The 24,004-nt window shown below is 36.2% G+C and overlaps 1 protein-coding gene across 3 annotated transcripts in view; it reads left to right on the top strand.

Annotated features, from left to right (window-relative positions):
* The window catches only part of LRP1B (LDL receptor related protein 1B), a 760,762-nt gene that overhangs the window by 626,433 nt on the left and 110,325 nt on the right, over positions 1–24,004 (top strand). For all 3 annotated transcript variants that reach the window (XM_075430359.1, XM_075430360.1, XM_075430361.1), the window contains 9 exons: positions 274–402; positions 1,383–1,505; positions 6,554–6,694; positions 7,827–8,014; positions 9,456–9,639; positions 11,617–11,702; positions 15,226–15,348; positions 19,048–19,229; positions 22,571–22,770. In XM_075430359.1, coding sequence (XP_075286474.1) covers positions 274–402; positions 1,383–1,505; positions 6,554–6,694; positions 7,827–8,014; positions 9,456–9,639; positions 11,617–11,702; positions 15,226–15,348; positions 19,048–19,229; positions 22,571–22,770 — 1,356 coding nt within the window. The remainder of the gene's footprint in view (positions 1–273; positions 403–1,382; positions 1,506–6,553; positions 6,695–7,826; positions 8,015–9,455; positions 9,640–11,616; positions 11,703–15,225; positions 15,349–19,047; positions 19,230–22,570; positions 22,771–24,004) is intronic.

Raw genomic sequence — 24,004 nt, forward strand, 5'->3', positions numbered from 1 at the left:
AGGTAAATTAAATTTCCCATGTAGAGGATTAAGAGACCAAATAAACGAAAAGAATGGAAGAAATAGCAAATTGTCAAAATTTTACTGTAAAATACAGTCTCAGCCAGTATGTTGTTATATTGTGCAGAACAAATCTTCTTTCAGCTTTATTTTAGAATTAAAAAACCTTACTGAGTCATTACCCATTATATTAAAAAATAATTAAAAAAAAAAAAAAAAAAAAAAAAAACAGAAATCAGAGCATGTTCAGCACTGAGATGGAGTTTTTTTCAGGTTCAGTGACCTGTGCGGCAGATACGTTCAGTTGCTTAGGCTCCCATGCCTGCGTCCCCCAGCACTGGCTTTGTGATGGTGAAAGAGACTGTCCTAACGGTAGCGATGAACTCTCGACAGCAGGCTGTGGTATGTTCGCGTGTTAAAAATGAGTAGTATTTCTCTTCTTGGTAATTTTGCCTTTACGAAATCCAGATGCTGTTTGTCTCTGTAGTGTCATAGCCTTGTACTGTCAAGATTGTTAGTAAAGATTGATGGACCACACGTGAGCATACATACCAGGATCCTTCAATATTTTAACCAGCCTAACATCTTCAGGTTTTGTCAATATATATGGAGGCGCACCAGCTCAAGTTCAGTATGTGTGTCACATCATAGACATTACGCATCATGTGTACTGATGAAAATTAGCACATTATTGACTGTGCAGTTTTATTCCTCTTCCTGACGAGAATGCTGCTGTGTGTCAGGGAGGTTGTGCATCAAAAAGGGAGATACAGTTCTGTCTCTGATTTATTCTGGCGAATTGTTCAGATCTTGACGTCCCTTGCCTTATAAACTGTTATTTCCAGTCTTCGGAGATACGTTTCCGTTAAAAGTGTCAGGAGATCGGTAGTAGTTTCATTAGCGGCTTTGTAGTATTAATGTCTAGAAAAAAGGGATAGGTTAAAAATATTGACATATGTCCTCTTCACTGAATGCATATTCTATCACCTACTATTTCTAGGCTGAATTATTTTGAGTGTTCACGGATTTGAAAGAGCTTTTGTTCAAGAGCAGAGTAACATAGCAAGGACATCTGTCCTTCCCAAATGTTTGTTTCCTGAGAGGCGGATCTTAGGTTAGCTGCAGACAGAGTCAACTTCTGAAGCCTTTCTGTCTTGGGTTACGTGAGAGGTTGGCTGTCCGTACTTCTTTAGCTATCTTTGTGGTGATGAGTAACTTTATTTGCTAGTGAATTGTGTGGTCTTCTTTGTATTAAAAGATACGGTTATTTCCATGGAATACACTCAGACTAACTACTTCTCATTTCATCTTGCTGTAAGAAAATGGCTGTATATCTTACGGTTCTCAAGTTCATTTATTTTTGTGTACTGTGTTTTCCTTAGCTCCTAATAACACTTGTGACGAGAATGCTTTCATGTGCCGTAACAAAGTCTGCATTCCCAAACAGTTTGTATGTGACCATGATGATGACTGTGGAGATGGATCAGATGAATCTCTGGAATGTGGCAAGTATAACGAAAGTAGAGTAAATACAAAAATTTCAGACTGTAAACTGTAAGGCCTTCTGCAAGGTCTGTTTCTTTTCCAATAATGAGTTGAAGTGAGCTCTTCACTTCTAAAATTATTTTAGTGTTAGCTTTTAAATTATGCATTAATGAATACAACTTGGTATTAACTTGGAGCTGGAGCTACAATGACAGATTATTAGATATAGTTGTGAATTACAGTTGATTGCTAATAGCATTTAACAGAATTTTAAAATGTCGATACATTCCGTGCAGTCTATAATTTCCTGTTCATTATGTATGTCTTTTATATAGCTTTTTTTCCCTTTGTCTCTACACGCATTTTTTTCTATCAAGTAATGAAACTCTGTCATGATTATAGCCATGGTTAAATGATATCAACTAAAGGCTTATGTGAATGATTAATTTTCACTATTCATATGAATTTGGGGTTTCTTATGTGAATGATTAATTTTCACTATTCATATGAATTTGGGGTTCCTTATGTTGTGTGAAGGTCTGTACAGTATATCTAGGTCATAGTTAACAACATGCATCTATATAAATAATATTTATGGAAAATACAGGGCAATTCTTCTGTTTAAAAAGACAAATTATTGATTGTCGTACCTGGATTTGTGCAGTTGCAATCTATATTGCTTATTTACTCTGTGAAATGTGCTCAAGAGATGAGAACCACAGAAGACAGCTAGCTATGTATTTTAGGCATTTCTGTTGTATACATCACCTGAACAGTGCATGTGCATAGGTGATGTAAGTAGATATCCAAAGATTGTAAGAAACAGCATTTTTGGAGTTATGCATTTAGTAAAGTTTTTCATGTAAAACTTGAGTCGAACATGTGATGGAACATTTTAGGAAAATAATATAATGCAGCAAATAAGAACTTATTTGTTTGCTGGTCATATGAAGAAGAGATTTCATCAACATCTCTTAAACCTATGTATGACATGGAAAAAACCTTCTTCCGTGATGAACTGGGCAGTCACCAGCTTGTCCTCTCTCTCTGTGGTCACCAGAAGTAGGCTGGTACTTAAGAGGCAGCAGCCATTCCTGCCACATCAGCACTAGACAGGTCAGCACAGGAGAGCACCTCTGAAGCCAATTGCCCGCTCGCCCCCACACACTGGATTTGGGCTCACGTGGAGCAGTGTGGAAGCAAGTGAACTTAGGGGAAAAAAAAAACCCACATGAAGCCTCTGAAATGGAGCCAATTGATGTGCTTCAGCCAGCGGTGGGCACGAGTCCACGAGAGGAGAGGGGGGAGCTCATGTGAAGTGAAACCCTGGAATGCAGCTGGTGTGGATGTTGGAGTCTCCTTACCAGCTACTTCATTCTGCTGCTCCTCCCCTACTGTGCCACGCCGCTTGCCGGCATTGACTTCTAGGTCCTGGAAGAAAGAAGGGAATTCACACGCCTTTCCTAGCAGAGTCCGTTTGCTTTTCACTCCTGTAAACCACATGGTGTTTTGAAAGGAGCAGTTTGTGCCAGTAAGGGGTTGTAGGGAAAAACTGCTCAGTTCGTGTAGTTTAAACCAAATCAGGACCAAAGCAGGTTGTTGATTTGTTAATGACAGATAACTAAATGGAAATCAGTGAACTACACGTTCAGTATCAATAGCAGCAATGCAGTGGGTACATCACACCTGCAAAATGCTGATGTGTCTTACCCATTTTTGAGCACCATTTTGCAACTAGTCCCAAAAATTCCGAACACGCAGACGCACGCAGAGCAGAGTTACGTGCAGCTTCTGCCCCAGCCCGGGTCAGGGAGTTGCAAGCACCACGTGCCCACTAAGCCGCGGAGGGCTGCAGCTCCCCACCAGCTTGGAGACGCAGCTCCGCGTGGTGTGTGCAGCTTCTGCTGTTACGCTCCCATCGCTGTCTCCGTGAGCGCGGACCCACACGATAGTGAAACTGTGAACTGTTTCCTCTGTTAGTAGTAGTAGTTTATGTGTGCCAGAACCCTTCCGAGAAAGTGACTCAGTATGGGTTTGTTCCTTTATTTGGCACTATATGATCAAGTTGAATGGTGGAGGGAGTAGGAGAACCTTTCTGATCAGACTACTTGGAAGCAGTCTTCAGTTCCTCCATAAGTATTTAGAACTAAACAATCACAAACTTCAGAAATAGGTGCATTTTTTTCTACATGCTTCTAATTTCTTGCTGGTGTATTTAATTTCTTTGCTATGGCATCATATAGATGCATGTTCCCTTAAAATACTGACAAATAAACAGTGATGGTTTGACAGACTTTAGGAAAAAGGCAGGAGGAGGAAACGGCAGCAGAAGCAGAGGATGTCCAAACTCCAGATCTAACTGTAGTATGGACCTGTTGTCAGACACTGGCTCTATTTAATTTCTACTGAATAAACTGAAATCTACAGCAACATTTGTTATGTGTTGTGCTGCTGCAATGCAATTTTCTATTAGCTGGTAATCAAATACACACCTGAGTGTGTGACTAGTATGGGAAACTCGTTATAGTGTAAGTTCAGGAAAGGGTTACATTCTTTTAGGAGAAAGGGAACTACTCTCAGAGAATCAACCTCCAAAACAGACTTTTCAGGGTGTTGTCAGGATGTAAAAATAAACTACCTAACTCACCAAGAATTTAAATGTGTGATTTCTGATTTACTGCAAACTAGGTAGCCTGATCAGAGCTCTGTTAGATTCTGGAGCTAGACCTTTGCATCTTGATAGAAGAAAAAAAAGATAATCTTCAGCAGCCAGTTTAAAGAATGGGATGAAATTTGGTGTGGAATGTATTCCTAAAAGCTAAGTTAAGGGAATCCATTTTTAAAACTTTTTTTTTTTTTTAATCTGTATCATTTAAAGGTATATTTTCTTGGGGCCTTTTTAGACTATTTTTTGGATAGAATATCAAAATGGGACTGGTGAGTGGAGTAACCAGTTTTTAACTTGTATCAGAATTGACATCTAAAGAGATTTTGAAACTTCACAATTATTCTAATCCCTAAATATTTCTTTGATGTAAATTTTGATTCCATTATATAATCCTGTCTTTTATGAAATCTTAGTAATTCATTATTTGTAACCAAAAAAGTAGCAATAATTCAAGCTGGAGAGAGCATGAGAACAAAATGCACTCTCCCTAAATTGCATCTCCTGTTGCTGCTATCAGGGACGGAACACTGAGCTCGATGAGCCACTGTCTCATCCTGTACGGTATTTCCTATGTTCTTGAAAAATTAAGAAAAAAAAATAGGAACTCTATTCAAGAATAGGAAATTTCATCAAGGTGATGAAATACTTTGTGTATGTGGCTAATCAAAGGACAAATAACAGGAATAGGAAGGATTTCTGGTTTCAGTTCCCAGTGTCGTTATGTCCTGTCATCCAGAGCAAAGGCAATATTAAGCAGAGGGCCTTGTTGTGCACATTTCTGATGACCTTTCTGATGATGTCGTACTTGTGAAATACTACAGACATGAGGTGAAGCTGTTGGTCTGTGAAAACTGCCGCTTAAAGTTGTCTCAGACAATCAAAAAGCTTCATTTTTTTTTCTGTATCAAGCCAGTCTTATCCTCTTTTAAGCACAATTTGTGTAAAAAAAGAGGAAAAAAAAAAAACAATCAAAAAAACCCCACAAATAAACCACTTCAGGAGATCTCAGAATTATTTGAATTCCAGGTAAAGTTTGTAATTGGTGTAATAACATACTGCATTTTTAAAGTAGTGCGTTAACATATTTCTGAATGACAACTTAAGATATATATGAGGTCTCTCTTGTTGTAGATGGATATCACATCCCAGATGGTCAAATGTTGTCTGCATCTGCTATCAGAAAAAAGCTACACATGATAGCAGGAAATACAGTAATTAATACAGTGATAATACAGTAGTTAAATCAAAGCTTCAGTAGTTACTACAATTTGGATGTATATCTTGCACAATTCAAATTTTTTCAGCTTAAAATCCTCAATTTTTTTCAAGAGAAAGGAATGTTAAATATAATTGCCTGCTGTAGGTGACCCTTCTTTGGCAGGGGGGTTGATCTAGATGACCCACAGAGGTCCCTTCCAACCGCGAACATTCTGTGATTCTGTGATAATTCAGCATAATTTGTTTTTTTAAAAAAGAGTTGCAAAATCATTCTTTATAATCAGAACAAGTGTCACTATCTAATTCTTACTTTATAACCATATTTACTTTGTATTTTTTTCTTTAGTTTTAAACTAAATCAAGACTTGCTTTTATGGCTCTTGTGAAGGACTGCAGATTATTTGAGGCAGAATTTATACACACAGAATACAGGAAAGGTTACAATTTTCTTTCCCAAACAGGAACATGATTTTTTTAGTAGTCTGTTTAGTGTAATGAATCTTACAAATAAATATCTTACACAGAGAAGGTGATTCTCCCTCTGGGAACTTTCATGTTTCAAAATCAAATAGAAAAAAATAAATCTGTGCTGACTTTTCTAAATTTTTCTGCTGCTTTGTTGTTTGTGAACTCCAGGTTAAACAGCTGTGTTCTAAAAAGAAAATGCCTGTCCCTGGTTTCTTTACTTCATTACCTGTTACAATTTTCTGTTAGAAATCCACTTTAACTTTGAAAATGTGTACATTTTATATGTATTGATTTTGTGACCATCTTCAAAAATGCATGTTTAGTGTGGTTAAAATGATTACTGTTCTGCGTGTTTTAAAGACAAAGCATATAGCAGCAAGCATATCGCAAAAATGTTTCTGGGGCATAGTAATTTCTAAAGTGCCTGTTAGACAGCTATTTCCTGATAATAGCACAAAGTTCAATTACACCTAAAACAAAATGTGTTTATGATTGAAAGCTGTATAAATAAGTTTTCCATATGTGGGAATTGTTTCACGACTATACTGTGCTGCATAAGAGACGTTTGATTTCTCACTTTGTTGGTAGACATGCATGTGTATATATATAATTGTTTGTATCTCTTTACGGATTAAAGGTACTTTTACTTACATTGCCTCATATATGCAAAATTTTATGTCGAAAGTATGAAGTCATTGATTGCTGTATTTCTAGGGTATCGTCACTGCCGCCCTGGAGAGTTCACCTGTGCTGATGGAAGATGCCTGTTAAATTCCCAGTGGCAATGTGACGGTGATTTTGACTGTCCAGACCATTCTGATGAAGCACCTATAAACATAAAGTGCAAAAGTTCAGGTTCGTATTTAATTTTTTGAATAACACATGTGACCTTTCTTTCTGGAAAGCAACGCTTTAGGATTGTAGATAGGCAGATATAAAAACCTCGTGGCTTAAGTCTCCAGTGCTTTGATGGTGATGTTCCTTATGTCTCGCAGAGAGAAAGCGTGGTCAGTCCTCAGTGTCCAAAATCTCAGCTCACAAAGCTCAAGCCCTCAGTTCCTATGGCATAAGATGGCTGCTAGTTCATTAATGCATAAATTCTGTTAGTACTAAAATAAGGTGATATTAATGTAATTACAGTCAAAGTTTATAGCTTGCCTTGAAAATGTTTAATACATTTAATATACTCATCACACAAAAACAGATCATCCAAAAGAGGGTGTTTTTCTTGCTATGTTAAAAGCTGGTCTACTTTTGTTGGGAAATTACTGACCAAATGTGATTTTTTTTAATTGATATTTTCTACTGGCGTAAGTTTGCTAAGGTCTGTTTTTAGAGTGGAAAATGAGTCCTGGTGTGTATATCATATCCTGTTCTGTGGCTTTTTGAAAGACCAGTTCTTCTGTCTAGATCTTACAACTTTCTTGTGCAGTAGCCTAGTCCTTTATACCAGTTTTGATGGAAATCACTTACTTGGTTTGAGGTAAGGCAAGATACCTGCTTTAACTAGAAGTGTTCTGATTCTGATTTGAAGAACCTGAATGTAGCTGAGCTGATATATTCAAGTTTTGCCAAACAGGCAAGAAAACATGTACGCGTGTCCTGAGACAAGGAATGCATCAGAATTCAGTTAGTCACGTACTGAACACCTCAGCATCCACAGGGGAGAGAAGCCATGCTTTTTAAGGTTTGCAAACTATAGAACTAGATTTTGTGCAGAGGTAATGTAGAGGACGCTCAATTAAATGAAAACAGATGTGTAGGACGGAATAATAAGTTGAAGTATTCACACATTTTCCAGGAGAGGAGTAAACCTTTAAAGGCACTGAAATGTGAAAGATATTCTAATACTATCAGTAAGAAATGAGTGTTCCATTTTTATGCAATCGTTTCATGTCACGTGCACACATTGCAGCTGATCCGTGAGAAAATTCATTCCAAATTCTAATAGACTACACAAAGATTGTTCCTTTTTTTTGTTTTCCAGAGCAGTCATGTAACAGCTCTTTTTTTATGTGCAAAAATGGCAAGTGTATTCCTCAAAGTGGTGTTTGTGATACCAAAGACGACTGTAGTGATGGGTCTGATGAGAGAAGCTGCCACATTAATGAATGCCTCAGTAAGAAAGTTAGCGGCTGTTCTCAAGATTGTCAGGATCTTCCGGTTGGATACAAGGTGAATAATTACAAAACGTGGTATAATGTAATGTAAATTCTTAGTTCTCAACTGTTTCTTAACTACCATGTGATTATAATAAAACTTCAATGTGTTGTACTTCCTTGTAATGAAGTAGCTTGCCCACCATAGCAATAACATTCCAGGTTTTGTTTCCCATAAGCAAACAATGGCCGATTGTATAAAAAAACCTGGTAAAATATGTACTTTAAACCTATGCAAAAGAACATACAGTGCTTTAAACACAACGAATCATACTGATGTATACAGAGCACTGAAAATGAGTCGTGAAAAAGGAAAGCACGTAGGAGTGAATAGTGGGAAGAACAGTTGTCTCCAAATTTTTTTTCTCAAAGACACTTACAGAAATATTTAAACAAAGTATAATTGACTTAGTTGCAGAATAAAACCGCTGTCTGCTTGTGATGGTGTTTTCTGAATCACCTGACTCTGCTCTTTAGCCTTGAGAGGTAGAGAGGAGTACTGCTTGGGTGTTGTGTAAACCCTCGTCACTGACTGCACTAACCTGTAAACAGAAGCTGAGAATAGAAGAGGGATTGTTTCGGGGTTTTAGCTCTGAAGTAACCCTAACTGCACCCCCGAATATTTCATCGTTTTGAAATATTGGCCCACTGAGAACTGAAGAAAATCTGTCCAAAATGGCTTAGCTGTAATGATGTTCAGACATCTGAAACCATGTCCTACTCGGGAAGCCATAGACTAGAGAGCTGCAGCCTCGCTGGAGACTAGGTTGGGTACAGCAAAAGACGTGTTGAAGCAGCATCTTTGTGGAGAAAGCATGTCATGGGTCTCTGCAGAGGATAATACAGAGGATAGCGGAGGGAACGTGACACAAAAGTTTTCGACTAGTGAAACCACACGCCTATTTTAAAACCTCTCTACCCAGTTGTATTTTGCATTGCTCGCGTTGCATGTGTTAAGCTTGCCACAGTGACCATCAGAGTTCAATAAAAATCAGCTTCAAGTGTTCTCACTCACATTACTGTATCTGTTACACAGAATGATAGATGTTATCAATGCTTCAGGAAAAAAATACTAAAAAGTACGTACCTTTACCAAAAAGCACATGTGTACTGGAAAATACTCCAAAGAGTCCATGCATCGTTATTTTCATGGAAGAATCTTTTCCACATCTGTGAGAACATGTGTTTTACTTTTTCTTCGGTTAAAGAAGAAAGAATAATTACTCATTCTACACGGTTATTTGGGAAAAAATGGTACTTGGGATCACAGCAGCAATAGTTGGAAAGAAATGTACATTTGTCTCCCTGTAAATAGTATAAATAGCAATGTAATTAAGATGTTACTTGGAAAACTGAGACTACATGAAAAAGATTATGCTAATATATTCAGAAGTACATAAGACAACAAACAGAATCAATGAGTAATTCAAAATAAGTGTGGTTTTTTTTTTTTCCAGTGCAAATGCTGGCCTGGATTCCAGCTGAAGGATGATGGTAAAACCTGTGTGGATATTGATGAATGTTCATCTGGATTTCCCTGTAGCCAGCAATGCATCAATACATATGGAACTTACAAATGCTTGTGTGTAGATGGGTATGAAATACAGCCTGATAACCTAAATGGCTGCAAATCCCTTTCAGGTACCACTTTTTTTCTTTAATTCACACATATATTAAAAATTATTTGTGAAATACCTTAGCTTCAAGCTCTGTGTTGCCCTTTTATGCAAGATAAACAGTTACTTTGAAGCACACTACTTCTTTAATAAACAATGTGATTCAATGTCTGACTGTAATAAGTTCTATTTTTAGTACGTATTATGTTCAAATAATTTTTAGTGAATAATTCAAGTGGATTATGAAAGTTTGAATTAGTAACTTATATAGGAAAAGTATTAGGAAAGTTAAAATAAATCACTTAATTCTACTTCTGAGTCACATAATAGTATGTTTATAAGTGTTTAAAAGACTTCTGCTGGTTTATGTCATCAACTTGAGAATATTAGAACGTGCTTCAAGCTTCCTGGTATGAAAAAGAAGAACAGGAAAAAATAATAGAAATTGCAAAATTCATTATTCCTATAGCATATGAAATCCTTTAGTCTTATATGTAATACACAGTAAAGTTCAAGATATGTAAGAACATTGGTTATTTTCTCACCCCTCTGTCTGTAGCACTGATGTTATTTTTATGTGCTTCAGTGAGTAGGATTTACTAGATCACTGAAAGGAAAGAGTAAAATGTCAACAGGAAAAAAACAAAAAACCCATTACTGTGTTCTGCTGGGTTTCCTTCATAGCGCAGGCAATCCTTGAGTGGACTCCTCCTTATTCCAGTCTTGCACAAAGCTGGTTGTTGACAGGAAGACTGGAACTTCTGTCTGACTCGTATTTCTGTCTCAGATGCTTCCCTGAGTAATCAGAGGGAACCGAGGAGAGGGCAGAAATAGAGTATCTGGTTTTTGCTTTACTCCTATCTCACCCCTTGCAAGCCACTCGTACATTTAGAAGCTATAGATCACCCAAACAAGAAGGGGAGCCAGAACACGTCATAGTACGCCTTATTGGAGTTGTAACATATCAGACTTTAAAAGTGATTGTGACAAAGCTGTTAGTGCTGTGGCGAGGGTGGCTGGGCTGAGAGGAGTTGCCAACACATGAATGTTTGGCCTAATGCTGATTTCTTGCCTAAATTGCCCTGAACTCTTTACAACAGAGCAGAGCGTTGCAGCCATTCGCCACAAAGCACTAACAGGCAGTGCAGAGGATGGTGCCTCGGATCGTTTTAGAACTGGAGAATGTCTTAAGAGTTGGACATAAAATGCAAACAAGGTGGTACAATATATTCAGTGCAAGAGCAGAGTAGCTTGGGCAACACATTACATTCCAGAATGCATGAGCAGTAGATACAAGCCTTAAATACATTTATAATTATTAGTAGGGATTTTTTTATTTCAGCTGAGGTGTCTGTTAATAAAGCTTAATTAAAACCAGCTTCTTAATTTTTTTTTTTCTTTTTACTATTACATATGTCAGTGTCAGAGATGTTTCAAAGTAAGTAATGGCATGAATTGAGGATCTGAAGGAAGATTTTTTGATAAAGTAGAAAACCAGGGATAAGAAAGCCAAATCTGGCTTCAGTTCAGAAAAAGAAAATCAGGGTTTGTCCAAAGAAGTGTTTCTTTATTTTTATACTGTTCAGAGTAATGAAATCTCAAAAAGCAATGGTCAAAACATGCTTGGCTTGCAACCATAACAAGTAATAGTAATAATTTGAAGGTGAATGTTGACATTAAAACAAGTAGTATGAAATATATTTCAAATTTAATCTATGACATTAAATTAGCATAAAATACGATATGGTTCCCATATTACAAAGGCAAAAAAAAATGGAATTACATTGAAAGATATGCTAATTGATTGCTTTGTTCATTTTTATGCTGCATCATTGATCTTTCTTGGAACATTTGAATGTTTTATATATTTCTTTCATCCATAACATTGATCAGAGCATGTAACATTTATTTTTCAAACCATCTGTATTTCAGCATTGTATTCCTGATTTTCCATAAATTAACGTAAAAGCTAGTCTAATATATTCTTTCTCCCGGGGTTTAGATGAGGAACCTTTCTTAATTCTGGCTGATCATCATGAAATAAGAAAAATTAGCACTGATGGATCCAACTACACTTTGTTGAAACAGGTATAATCATAGTACCATGCTCTTAAGTTTAACTCAATACTTATATTCTTTTCTAAAGTGTGCAACTGTCAGAAACGTCATCCTACAATTGGCATTGTATGCACCACAGAACAACTGCAGTGTCTTCAGAGTTTTTATAATATTTGAAATTGACTATTTTATCTGAATCTGACATGATTAAAGCTCAGGCAGTTGTTTGTCAGTCATTCTGATGTACTAAAAATACTGTGTTATTTGTGATCCTCTTCCATCACAATGTTTTATGCAATTTTCATGTTTCAGTTAAAAACAAGAAACCTAAAAACTATTTGGCCATGTGTTATTTGAGCTACTTAACTGTCGTAATCCAAATCTATTTTTTGATTTAGACAGTTTCAAGATTTACAATATTACAATACATGAACATATATCTTTGGCTAAATTTAATTTTTTAATAATTGCTTTAAATTATTATAAGATGAAAAAAAGTATGGGAAAAAAACCGTCCAAAATAGAAAGTTACCCACTAGGCACAGAGCTGTTATTTTTAGCAGTTTGTGCTCTGCTGCTATGCTTCACCTAAGTGTAGTTACTTACCATAAATTAGAGTTCCAAGATGTATTTTAATAAAAACATCTATTTCCTTGAGTACTAATTAATGAGTTGTAGAAAGACTAGAAAATCAGTTATTGCCGGTCAATAACGTGAGGCTTTTTGTGACTTCTTGTGTCAGTAAGCTGTGCATCTTAAGGTCACGAGAGGTGCTCAGGTCTTCACAACAGTAATTACAAAATTAACCATCTTGCATTAAACATTGACTTTATTTAAGCATAGCAAGCATTATGTTAGTCTGTTTGTTCTTCTGAAATCCTTCTGACTGCCTCTCATTTACATCTGACTGCCTCTCTCCTCTTTTGCTGGTATATCTATTAATAGAAGCCTGTGAAAAGAGGGGAGCAACAGTAAATTTTCTTTATGTTTGGTGCTGACAGATTGGCTCAGAGCTTCATCAGTCTTAAATTTAACGGACTCCGCTTCAGTATGCTAGAGACCATGTAGCTCCAGCCATTGAAGAGAAGCTGAGTTTTCCGTGTCACATTAATTCACTAGTCTAATAAATACCCTGCTATTGAACCTACTGGCCTTTGATCCTACAAATACGGCATTTTTACAAGCGTCCAGATTTAAAAGCGAGAGAGGGAGCTATACCAGCAGAACAGGTGGGCTCTCTTTCTCAGACGGACATCTTTTTGTCCTTGTAATGTTATGGTGAATTGGCTCTTCCTTAAACATCTACCAAATGAAGGCAAATACCAGAGCTGCTCTGGCAAAGGAGCAAAACCACCCTTCTCTGTGTATCTGATGTGTGCTTTGCCATTCTAACAGTTGTTCGTCTAAACTCAGAATAAAGAAGATGAAAATAGGAATTCATTTGGTCTGTTCTGAGTTGTTACGTGCCAACTTCTTCCTCCTTTTTGTTTTTGTTTTTCAAATATACACAAACAGTACAACTGTTTGAATTGCATCTCGTGTATGTTCTTTGCCTTCCATTTCCTTCACTCCTAGTCATCAAAATCCTTAGGGTTTCCATAGACAGAGTAGAGAGAGAGACTTCATCCTCATTATTTGTGATTTTTACCTGCATTTGTTTATTTCGGACACCAAGGCAACGCAAATCACAGCCTAGGATGCCGGGTGCTGTGTGTAACAACCAACCGAACCCACAGGTTGCAGATGAGAGACTGATGCAGCTGATGCTATCTGAAAGCTTCCCGATTCTCTCTAAAAGCAAATTACCTGAGAAATGACATAGAATTATGCTATGAGGACTTAGAAGTGACATGTAGCTCGTGAAGAGGAGATGTTGTCTGGACAGAGAGCTCTGTTGCAGATGTACAGAAAAAATTTGACCTGCAGCCAATGGTCTGATAAATACTGGAACTAAACCGACCCAAAATGAAACACTTCAAAGATGCAGGCAGTCAGTTCTCTTTACTAGTCTGGATACTTGAGAAACTTTTACCGTGTTGTAGAATATGGAGAGATAAGGCTAATTTCTCACAACCTACTGACTTGGATTTCTAGAATGTTAAGAATTTTTGAAAGTCTTTTGTATTCATGCACCTGTTGTCTCCTTTGTCAAGAATTTGGGGTGAGGGGCTGTCTGTAGAAGCATTTCTACTAATAGTAGAAACAGAGACAGGAAAAGTGTGTTGCAGCAGAGTTATGACTGACAGAGCTGCAGCTGGTTTTGTTAAAACACTGTGTGCATGGATATGTGATTTTTGAAAATGCGAGGGGCCCTCCGATGCTACATTACGGTTTCAGGCTTGCTTTAATGGTGGTTTGTGCAACCTAATCACTCTCTTCCTGTACATTTTGATCAAGAGATAGATTTACAGTATTACACTAGTGTAGTTGCCAGATAAGCTGTGTATGATTTTCTGTACAATTAAATAGTTATTCTTAGTTGTTTATTTTAGAGTTGGCTAGTCCAGCAGATCCCCTGTATGATTATGAATTACATTAATGAGGGAGGTTGCTCATCTGCCTGAGTATGGAATGTCACTGGGCTGATAAAGGACCTGATTAACTGGTTTTGGAAGGAGTGCAAACTGCTTCCGTTCTTTTTACCACTGCTGCTCCCTCTTTGACTGATAACAACATCTTTGTATATTAAGAATAATTGTGATTTCACTACGTATCAGAATGTTAAGCAGGTTATGGGACAAGGCTTTCCTGTTCTCAGAGAAGGAAATAAGAGCCGTCATCTGAATGCAGTCTCCCTCTTATCTGCCATTTGGGATGAAAAGCCATTATTATGCGACTGCTCGTTCCAACCTGTAGGAACACCTCAATATGATCACAGCTCTTTCTTACAGTGTATTGGCTTAGTAACTGGAGCCATAGCAGGCTTCCAGATGCCTCCTGGATCTTTAACTTTCACACTTTATGTTTATACTACCTCCGTGTGTGTATATGCACATATATATGTACACAGTACCTATAATACAGCATCCAAGAGTTTAAAACCTCCTCTCTCAGGAATTAAAATTAATGCTTTTTTGAACATCACGGTTTTGAATGCCTGATTTAATTTCTATTAATAATGAAAAGTTTTCATTAAGATAATTTTTATGCTATTTGTGAGTTGATTGTTACAAAATGAATGTCATCTAGTGTGCCAAAGTGATGCCAAAGATAGTCATTAACAGAAAAATTGAGCAAAATTTGAAGTATTTACTGCTAAAGTTCATTTTAAGAATAGGAAAGAAAAGTGTAGGGGCTTCATTTAGTTCCATATGTCATCTGCATTTTTGAAGTGAGATAGTTCTTTGTCACCATATTTATTTCTGTTAACATTTTTATCTTATTCTGGTTGCTTACAAGTAATGTATGAAAAAATGAGAGGGGTACTTCAAAAATACGCAGTCAGTAAAATAAAGCATTTTGAATAGTATATGCAACGTATTTTGCTTGCTGAATGCTATCCAACCGTTTGTAGTCAAACATTTGAATAAGTGGTGCTTTTTTCTGTTTTTAGGGGCTGAACAATGTGATTGCAATCGACTTCGACTACAGAGAAGAGTTCATCTACTGGATTGATTCCAGCAGACCAAATGGCAGTCGCATAAACAGAATGTGTTTAAACGGAAGTGACATCAAGGTAATTGGGGATTGATACTCTTACTACTAGAATTAAATTTTTTGAGTATTTTGGGAAATGCTGCTTCATGCTTCTAACCCAGATAGTGAGGTTTTGTTATATGCAGACAAGCACACCGTGAGCTAACAAGTCCTAGTAAAATTTAATTGCATTTGTATCTTATTTGAAATAGAGGTAGGGACTAAGAGGACTGTATTTATGAGCTAAATTCCTTTATGGCTTAATTGACAGTTGACTGAATTGGCAGTTTGTTGTGGTTTCCAGGACACCAGAGAAAAAAAAGATATAATTAGGTGTAAGCTGGATAGATACGCTGAGGTATTATTTCTTCATATACAATCTTCTGTGGTCTTCAGTTTGTTTTTTATCTCACCTCCGCTACACTGATAATGAAAATAACTCAGTGCCTTTGCTGTGAATAATCCAGGGTAAAACTGCGCTCCCATATCTACACAGCCTGTCTGTTTTGCCTTTGTAGGGGAATAAGTTTGCAAATCCACCATTAAGTACATTTGTTCACTTCCGTGAATATTTTTCCAGAATTTGTGATCAGCAGTAAGGAATTTCTCTTTGCTTATTCTCTTAGATATGACCTTCTTAAACATGGAACAAATCAGCACTAATATACCTGGTGAATTTTGTTCCCTCATTGTACACCAGTAAATTATGCAGAGAGAAAAGATTTCTATTTTTCATTTGCAGCTTAGTACATGGATTGACACATCCTCAGAGCACACCGACTTTAGTCTTTTGGAGGGTTAAGGTTTGAAACCGACTGGCATCAGGGAACCTTGTTTACATCCTTCACATGGAAACAATTCTTCTTAGAACTTAAAAAGAAATGTGGATGAGCATAAGTTGTGGCACTCTGATTCCATCAGGGTAAAACTAAAAACCAGCAGACGCTCGTAAGTTCTAGTGAGCCCGTGCAACGATTTTTCCTGCGAAAAACAGGAGAGGGGCAAGTGTGGGGTTCAGAATGCATTAAATCCCTGAGACATATTTATTGCCTTTAAACATTTTACAAAACCTGATATTCAGCTTCTTGTCTCTGGATGAATCTGTATATTGCTGTTTTGGGGAATATTTTTAGGACTGGGGATAACCCCAGACTTTTTCTTTCTAGTCTTAACTCAAGAAGAACAAAGATCTTTTCCCAGTCAAAAAGTTGTGATTGCCAGAAGGGAGAGTAAAAAAACTCCTATTGCTTTCTAATGATGTAATATTAATTTCATTTTTGAAGGAAAGGTTTCAGAAATTTGAACAAACATTAGAAGAAAATTAGGTTGGGGGTATGGAGACTATTTCTTTTTTCCTTCATTAATATTTTGCAATTTACAGAACGAGTGTCATGTTGATGGAGATTTTACTCAAATAGGATGCCAAATTCAAAACAAAACTTGTGAAAACAAGTGCATTTATTTTTCATTAGAACATTTGGGATTTTTCACTGAAAAACTTGGCCCAGACATGGCAAAAAATAGACGCAAAAATTTATCAAGAATCATATATTGTAACTGTCTGATATTCTGTCAGTAATCCTTTAGTGCCAAATGATAACTTCATGTCTCTAAGACGTACAATTTCATAGGTTACCATAGAACATATTAAATAATTGATATTACAAATTATTAGTTTCCCAGCAAACCTGTTTTAAATATTTTAATTTTGGTTTTGGTCACAAAAGAGAAGTTTTGTGGTTGACAGCCTTTCTCCTTGAAGTATGAGTTTCCTGCATACTTTGTGTTGTACTATTTACTGTGAATAAATATACTGCTAGTGTAAATGATACTACTTGATATATTGCCTAGGATTTCGCTTTTAGAAGACAGCATCTTTTCAGCTTATCAACTTTAGCTTTCTGGCTCTAGGAAACCTGATGGCATCTTGTTTTTCTTCTGCATCAGATCATGGAGGAGATATACAACTGAAACTACAACTTTTTCAGAGAAATGTGTTCAAACATTAACACAGTGTTCTATGTATACTATTGTAGATTCAAATGAAGTCTGTTATTGGAAAATGCTGTAATAAGCTGGATTGTGTACATGAAATGTCACACTGGTGATCTCAGTGACTGGAATAAGCTTAAAGTGACTCTACAAAGGAAAAGTCATCAGAAAGAGAGACTAATTACTTTGGTTGATGCTTCTAGATAGTGTAGCTAAACCACTGTCTCAGTTTGCAGAGCTATCCATTTCTACGTGAAATGTCCCTTGTTACAGTGTAGCGGCTGCTGCAATTACACATTTATGAAATGACAAAGCTGGCAGTGCTAAGGTATTAGAAAAGAAGGCATTTTATTCATATTAAAAAATCAGTGCATACCTGGATTTAATTTTAAAAAGATTTTATGAGGTGATAAATAACGTAATAATCTGAAAGGGTGCTTATATATATTCATAACTATAAAATTGGTTTAAAGTATCTTGCAGTATCCCTTCTATCTTGAAGGCTTTTTAGTATCTTCAAATGGTAAATAAAATAAAAAGCAACACATTCAGTGATACATAATCATGTTTACGTATAAAGTTTAGACTTTATTGCACATGCTTTTAGCAGTGAAGATGACAATAAATTAGAATGTACACTACAGTAATAAACCCATTATTAGTACTTAAGAAATCTCAAATATTTTGAAGTATTGCGCACTCTGGTTTTCTTTTTTTTTTTTTCTTAAGTTGTAGTTGGACAGACCTAATCAGGGCCTAATCAGGACTAGAATAGGTCAGAATAGACCTTATCAGGAATAGAATTTTTAAGCCTAGAAGAAGTTGGACTCTAATAATTGGGAATATTCAAATGTCACTCAACACTTATGATGAAGTACTCCCAGCCAAGCAAGATTGAGTCGTACAATCATGATGAGATTTGTAATCATGTGTATCTAGAGGCATTTGTTCAAGTCTCGGAATTATTCAAGTCATCAAAAACCTGGAGATTAACACATTCCTGTCAGTAGAGCGTTGGCTTTCCAGTAGGTTGCTAAACTGCTTCTGTCACTTAGTTTATCCCTTAATACTGTAGTCCTTTCAAAATTGAACTTATTCTTAGAAAGTTCCTCTTTCTTCCACTGCAGGAATGTTGGAAATAAGAGCACAGTATTTACTTTCCAACTAGGTAATCTTTTTCTGTTTGCCCGAGTTCGATGCGCTTATGGTCTATCTGTCATGATGACGTACGGCACTACTGTGATATTCAAATGAAATATATGTTCAGGTAGACTGGTGAGAGAAATGGTGAGCTAATAGGCAGATGTGTTTGAGGGCATGCCATGGGAAGAGAAGCCTCATATCCATTCAGTTCTGTGAAAAATAAACAGAATAGTAAAGGGAAAAATATCTGGTTTTTTAATTAAAATAAAAGGAAAATTAGAAACTTAAGATGAAAAATAAAGATACAAAATACTTTAAAGTTAGAGTATAATGCAGAGAAGTTGGAAATTTGGTATTTACTATACCATGGTATTCTCCATTCTCCCTTACTGTAAGGAAAGTGTCACATTGTCTTAGTTACTTAAGAAGTGTCATTATTTTGGAAGAGTCAGTGTGTAACAGGGAATAATACCTATTTTTTGCATGTTGTATGTCACTGTATCATACACCCAACCTCTCAATATTCTGGTATTAGTAACTCGTCAGTTGTTGTTCCTTTTCCCAGTATTTAGATGAATAATTTATGCAATTTTTGCTTTTCTAGGTAGTCCACAATACAGCTGTTCCCAATGCACTGGCTGTTGATTGGATTGGAAAGAATCTCTATTGGTCTGATACCGAAAAGAGAATTATTGAGGTGTCTAAACTCAATGGCTTATACCCTACCGTCCTTGTGAGCAAAAGAGTGAAGTTTCCTAGAGATCTGTCCTTAGATCCTCAAGCTGGGTATGAAGCAGCTATTTTGCAGTAATTCATATTTAATCCTAATTTTATATTCAAATATTTTTAATAAAAACAGAAGATAGGAAGTGCTAATTAGTTTTTTTATTATCTAACTTTCAGCTACTCTGGATATCTGTAGTCTGAAATTCATTACCAATGCTTACTATATCATCATGACAAGTGAAATTGGTATAAGAGAAAGATGAATGCAGGCGCTAAATGATGTTTTGTTATATTTACTACTGTGTAAATGTTGTCTTTTGGTAGGAGGAAAGCAGATATTTAAAAAAAAAATCTTACCTTTTTTTAAGAAGTGTGTTACTACATAACAAAAAATTCATACTATGTGGAAGAGAATTCTTATGTTTGGTTTCTTTTATTCACTGAGCTGTCTTGTTATCTCTCTTTTCTGTGTTTATTAATTTCCAAAATAATTTGGGCTATTCAACTACCACATATTTGAAGACTTTTCTTCTGATAGTTATTGCATGTTAATCGAAGAGTGAAAATGTCTAATCCCGCAGAATTTGAAGATAGCTTTCACCTTTTTTATTCTATAAAATTAAAGTTTTGATTTTTGCACAAGTCTAACTACTGGACTGATTAATTATTAGGGTGCAAGGGGTTCATCTTAGAAGACTTAGTTTCTTACTGTAGTTTTCAGAAATTTCAAATCATCAATATGCTTGAAAAAATTTATTTCTGTGACAAGGATAAGAAGTGAGAGCTGCCTAGTTAAAGTAGTTTGTTAACTGATACCTTTAATTGCTGATTTATTAATTATCACATGACTCAGAATGTATTTATTAATATAAATCTGTGCTGGTATTCTAAGGGCAATTTTGAGCACCACCGCCATTTGTTATTTCTTGTCTGGGGTAAGAGCCATAGGAACCATGGATTTTTTTTTTTTACAATTATAGTATAATTTTTAAAGATTATAATTTTTCCCATAAAAGTGATGCCCTTGAGAAAATTAAGCTAGTACTATGAATTTTAAAAATAAAGAAGGAAAAGAAAGCATCTTTCCATTAACAAATCCATTTATTATTTGATTTTCACAGAGTTACAGTATAGTTAAGGTTGGAATGGACCACTGAAGGTCATCTTGTCCAGCCTCAAGAGATATAAGCTCTTTTTACGTTTTTCTGTTTCTTTGCTGGGGTTTTTTAGACAGATGTTTTTAGCTATTTCTATTTGATCAAAACCCAGTCAGCAATAGAGAGGCTGAAATAAACCATCTAACCATGTCATGCCAGCATCTAATTCAGATGATAGAAGAAGAAATATTTTTTTATTGTTGAAATGGAAAATGCATAAAACCATTGAGGTATATCCTGTTTACATGACAATGTGTAATGCTACAGCCGTTGGTCACTGGGTCTATATGGCTCAATATCCAGTTAATGCCTCATAAACAGAGGCCTCTCAATTCACCAGTAAACCATCATCTGTATTATCGCTGTACACTAAAATATCAGTGTACGTTTAATTGAAAGTTGTTAAAACCTGATAAATATCTAACCAAATGTTTTCTCTTAAATATTTATGCTGCATATAATCTTTAAGAAAAATAATGCTTTTGAATAGTAGTACTTAAACTGTTATCTAGTCCCTGAATAAATAAAATATAGACTATGAAAATTTTCCCCTGTCTTTTCAGATCTGAATTCTATATGTTACGCTTTCTAGTTTGTGGAACATTAGGATACAATTGCATAAATTGGATGAATAAAGCTATTGTAGTGTCTTATAACACTCCTATAGTATCATGGCCAGTTAATGATTCTTTTCCACCTTTAAATCCTAAGGCTCAATAATCATCTCAAGTGTCAGGGAGAGGAGAAAATTGTTAAGTTGCTCTGAACTCTACCTAAACACAGAAAAACAGCGTATTTCCTAGCTAAGAAAAGTAACCTATCTACTTTACTATTTTTAAGAGAAAAGCCATTTTCTACCAGTTCCTAGAATTAGCATTGAATTTGCTCATAACTGTACCCTTTTTTCCCTGTAAAATGTGGCAGGGAGGTTGTGGACATTTGCTGTAAGTATTCAAGATACCAATCCATGGTATCTCTCTCTGGTTGCCTGGACGTCCAGAATGTGTTTCCTGTGTACGCAAAAATCAACTCTACAAAGTTTGTACAGAGAGTCGCAGTCTTCCAGGAAGGTTTAGATACACACAGGCATAAAAAGTTATTGTGCTCCTGCTCGGTGCACAATATCTGTACAGATTTAGCTTTACGAAGCCAAGCTCTTTTTGGTTTTTTTTTTTTTTTTTTTAATAAATAGATTTATTTGTTTGTTAGTTTATTTTAATATGGAAAGCTGCTGGAAATAAAAACTGTGTTTGTGTTTCAAATTCAGAGTTATTGTTTGAAATATTATTAATCGTGCACTTGGTTTTTTCTAACAAATGAGAAATGCGGAATTGCCTGTGTTGCTGATACCATACAATCGTACTGATACGTTTCCAAAGAAAAAGTTTTCTGCTGAAGTCAGCGGAGGAGGTTCTGTGTCTCTACTGCTTACGTGGAGCAGGCTCATGCCAACATATTGCGCCTCTGCTTGTAGGATACCCGTAGATGTTCTTAGGCCACCATCTCCTCCTGCATGCAAACAGGATTCCAGGTGGCTGTTAAGAATACGCGCTGCCTCTGGCGTTTTGAGAAGCTGTCCAAAACCCGTAGAGTAAAATCGTATCAGCTTCCCGGCTGGACAGATCTGTCCTGAGGTTCTAAGGAGTGGCATACAACAGTAGCAACATTCATCCATGTACCAAACAACAGCACTTTTTGTAAAAAAAATGTGCTCTCTATTGTGGTTAAGCAGCGTATTGAACAGAAAATTGCTCCTCAGCTTTCCAACAGTCTTTCTCAGTGCTTGACGCGTTATGAAGCCCTTTATGTGAGAAACACTTCTAATGTTTTGGAATTAGTACTTCTTAAAGTAATGTAATTTGCATTGTATTGCTATTAACAATCAAAGAAGGTTTTGTAATATGTTTAAAAAAACCCACAGTAACTGTAACAATATTTGTCATAAGTTTCGTAGTGATGCTCTTTTTGCAGGATGTGAGATTTATGAAGGCCAATCTGGGCAGTGGTTCAGATTCTGAGGTATCAAGACTAAGCAATTTAAATGCACATTTTACCGGTCCATAATTAATTTGATGAAATCACATCTAACATGAAGACTCTCCTATAAAAATCCAATAATATATCTGGAAAATGGAAACATTATAGAATGATTACTGATTTATTCTTGAGGTCAGCTAAATAATGTAATTACTGTTATTATTTTTGTATCTCTAAACAAAGTAGCTGTTTTGTTTTGTTTTATAGATACTTATACTGGATTGATTGTTGTGAGTATCCTCATATTGGCCGTGTTGGTATGGATGGCTCCAGTCAAACAGTTGTCATAGAAACACAGATATCTAGACCTATGGCTCTTACCATAGATTATGTCAACCACAGACTGTATTGGGCTGATGAGAATCATATCGAGTTTTCTGATATGGATGGATCTCGTAGACATAAAGGTTGGTCAACAGCTTTTTTTAATTTTTTTTTCTTTGTCTGATAGTCTTTAAATTGGACGTGTTTGCATGTTTCGTGTAATTGTGTGAAAAGGGTACTCTAAAACATTATTGCAACCTTTATTGATACATTGTTTCCTTTTTATCAGTATTTTAAATGTTTCTTTTCACATTCCCTCTCTGTTGTGAATAAGAATAATTTTGAAACATGCAGTAATACATGTCAATGGAAAAAATGTCGAATGAAAACAGCAGCTCTAGGAACAGACTGGGCAATCAGAGGCTACCTTGTCTATTTTGTGCTCTAGTGCATATTCCCAACATGTGTTCTCGACCAAGTCACAAAGCCAGTGAAACTTGGCTGGTAAAAGTGGAAGGGATGTGTCCTGCATGCCACGTGTCAGAACGTGGCTAAAAGCAGCCCTTTTCTCCAGCCTGAGAAGGCCTGGAAAAGCCCTTTAGTCTGCTCAGCATGAATCAATACGGAGACCAGTATTGCAAATGTAATTTGGGGCTTTCCTGGTAGATGGATAAAGTAATAACTTTTGAAATGCTTAGGTAATGAAGTAATCTTCATCCCTCTGTTCTGCTTCTCACCTGACAGATAATTAAAAAGCTAGTATCTTTTATCTAAAAAGTGTTAAAAAAAAAAAGTTTTACACTATGATGAATAGTTCTCATATTTCAAATGGTATAATTAAAGATCTTTCACTTTAATTCAAATATATGAAATAGTATCGGTGTGCTGGATTTTTTTGCGTTTGTTGAGATGAAACTGTTACTTCAGCTCCCTTCAACGAGCTTTACCCACACCTCGGAAATGCTGCTTCACAGGTAAAAATTCACGCGTGTTGGGTTTTTTAGGCTTTAATCTCTTACTGGGTGCCTCCAGAGTTCATGAAATAACGACTTTATTTTCAGATTGAAGCTTCGCTGTGAAATAAAACAAACAAAAGAAACGTTTTCTAGCCTTTGTATCCATGAATAGTAGGTTATAAATAGTTAATGAACAATTCAATGACAGTTGTCTGAGATGGTAAACTGGCAAGACTACAGCAGTAGCTATGAGAACTGTAAACGTTCCCATTAATCCCAGCATTAACTCCCATGGCTTTTGTAAAAAACAGGGGACAGTCGTAACCTCCTCACCTAAGCAGCGCTCGCCCAGACGTCCTCCCAAGTGCCAGATGGATTCCTGCTGAGAGTCTATTTTCTGACAGATGAAGCAGAGCTCCAT

Source organism: Opisthocomus hoazin, chromosome 9 (genome assembly GCF_030867145.1).
Source record: "Opisthocomus hoazin isolate bOpiHoa1 chromosome 9, bOpiHoa1.hap1, whole genome shotgun sequence".
In the NCBI taxonomy this organism is placed as follows: domain Eukaryota; kingdom Metazoa; phylum Chordata; class Aves; order Opisthocomiformes; family Opisthocomidae; genus Opisthocomus; species Opisthocomus hoazin.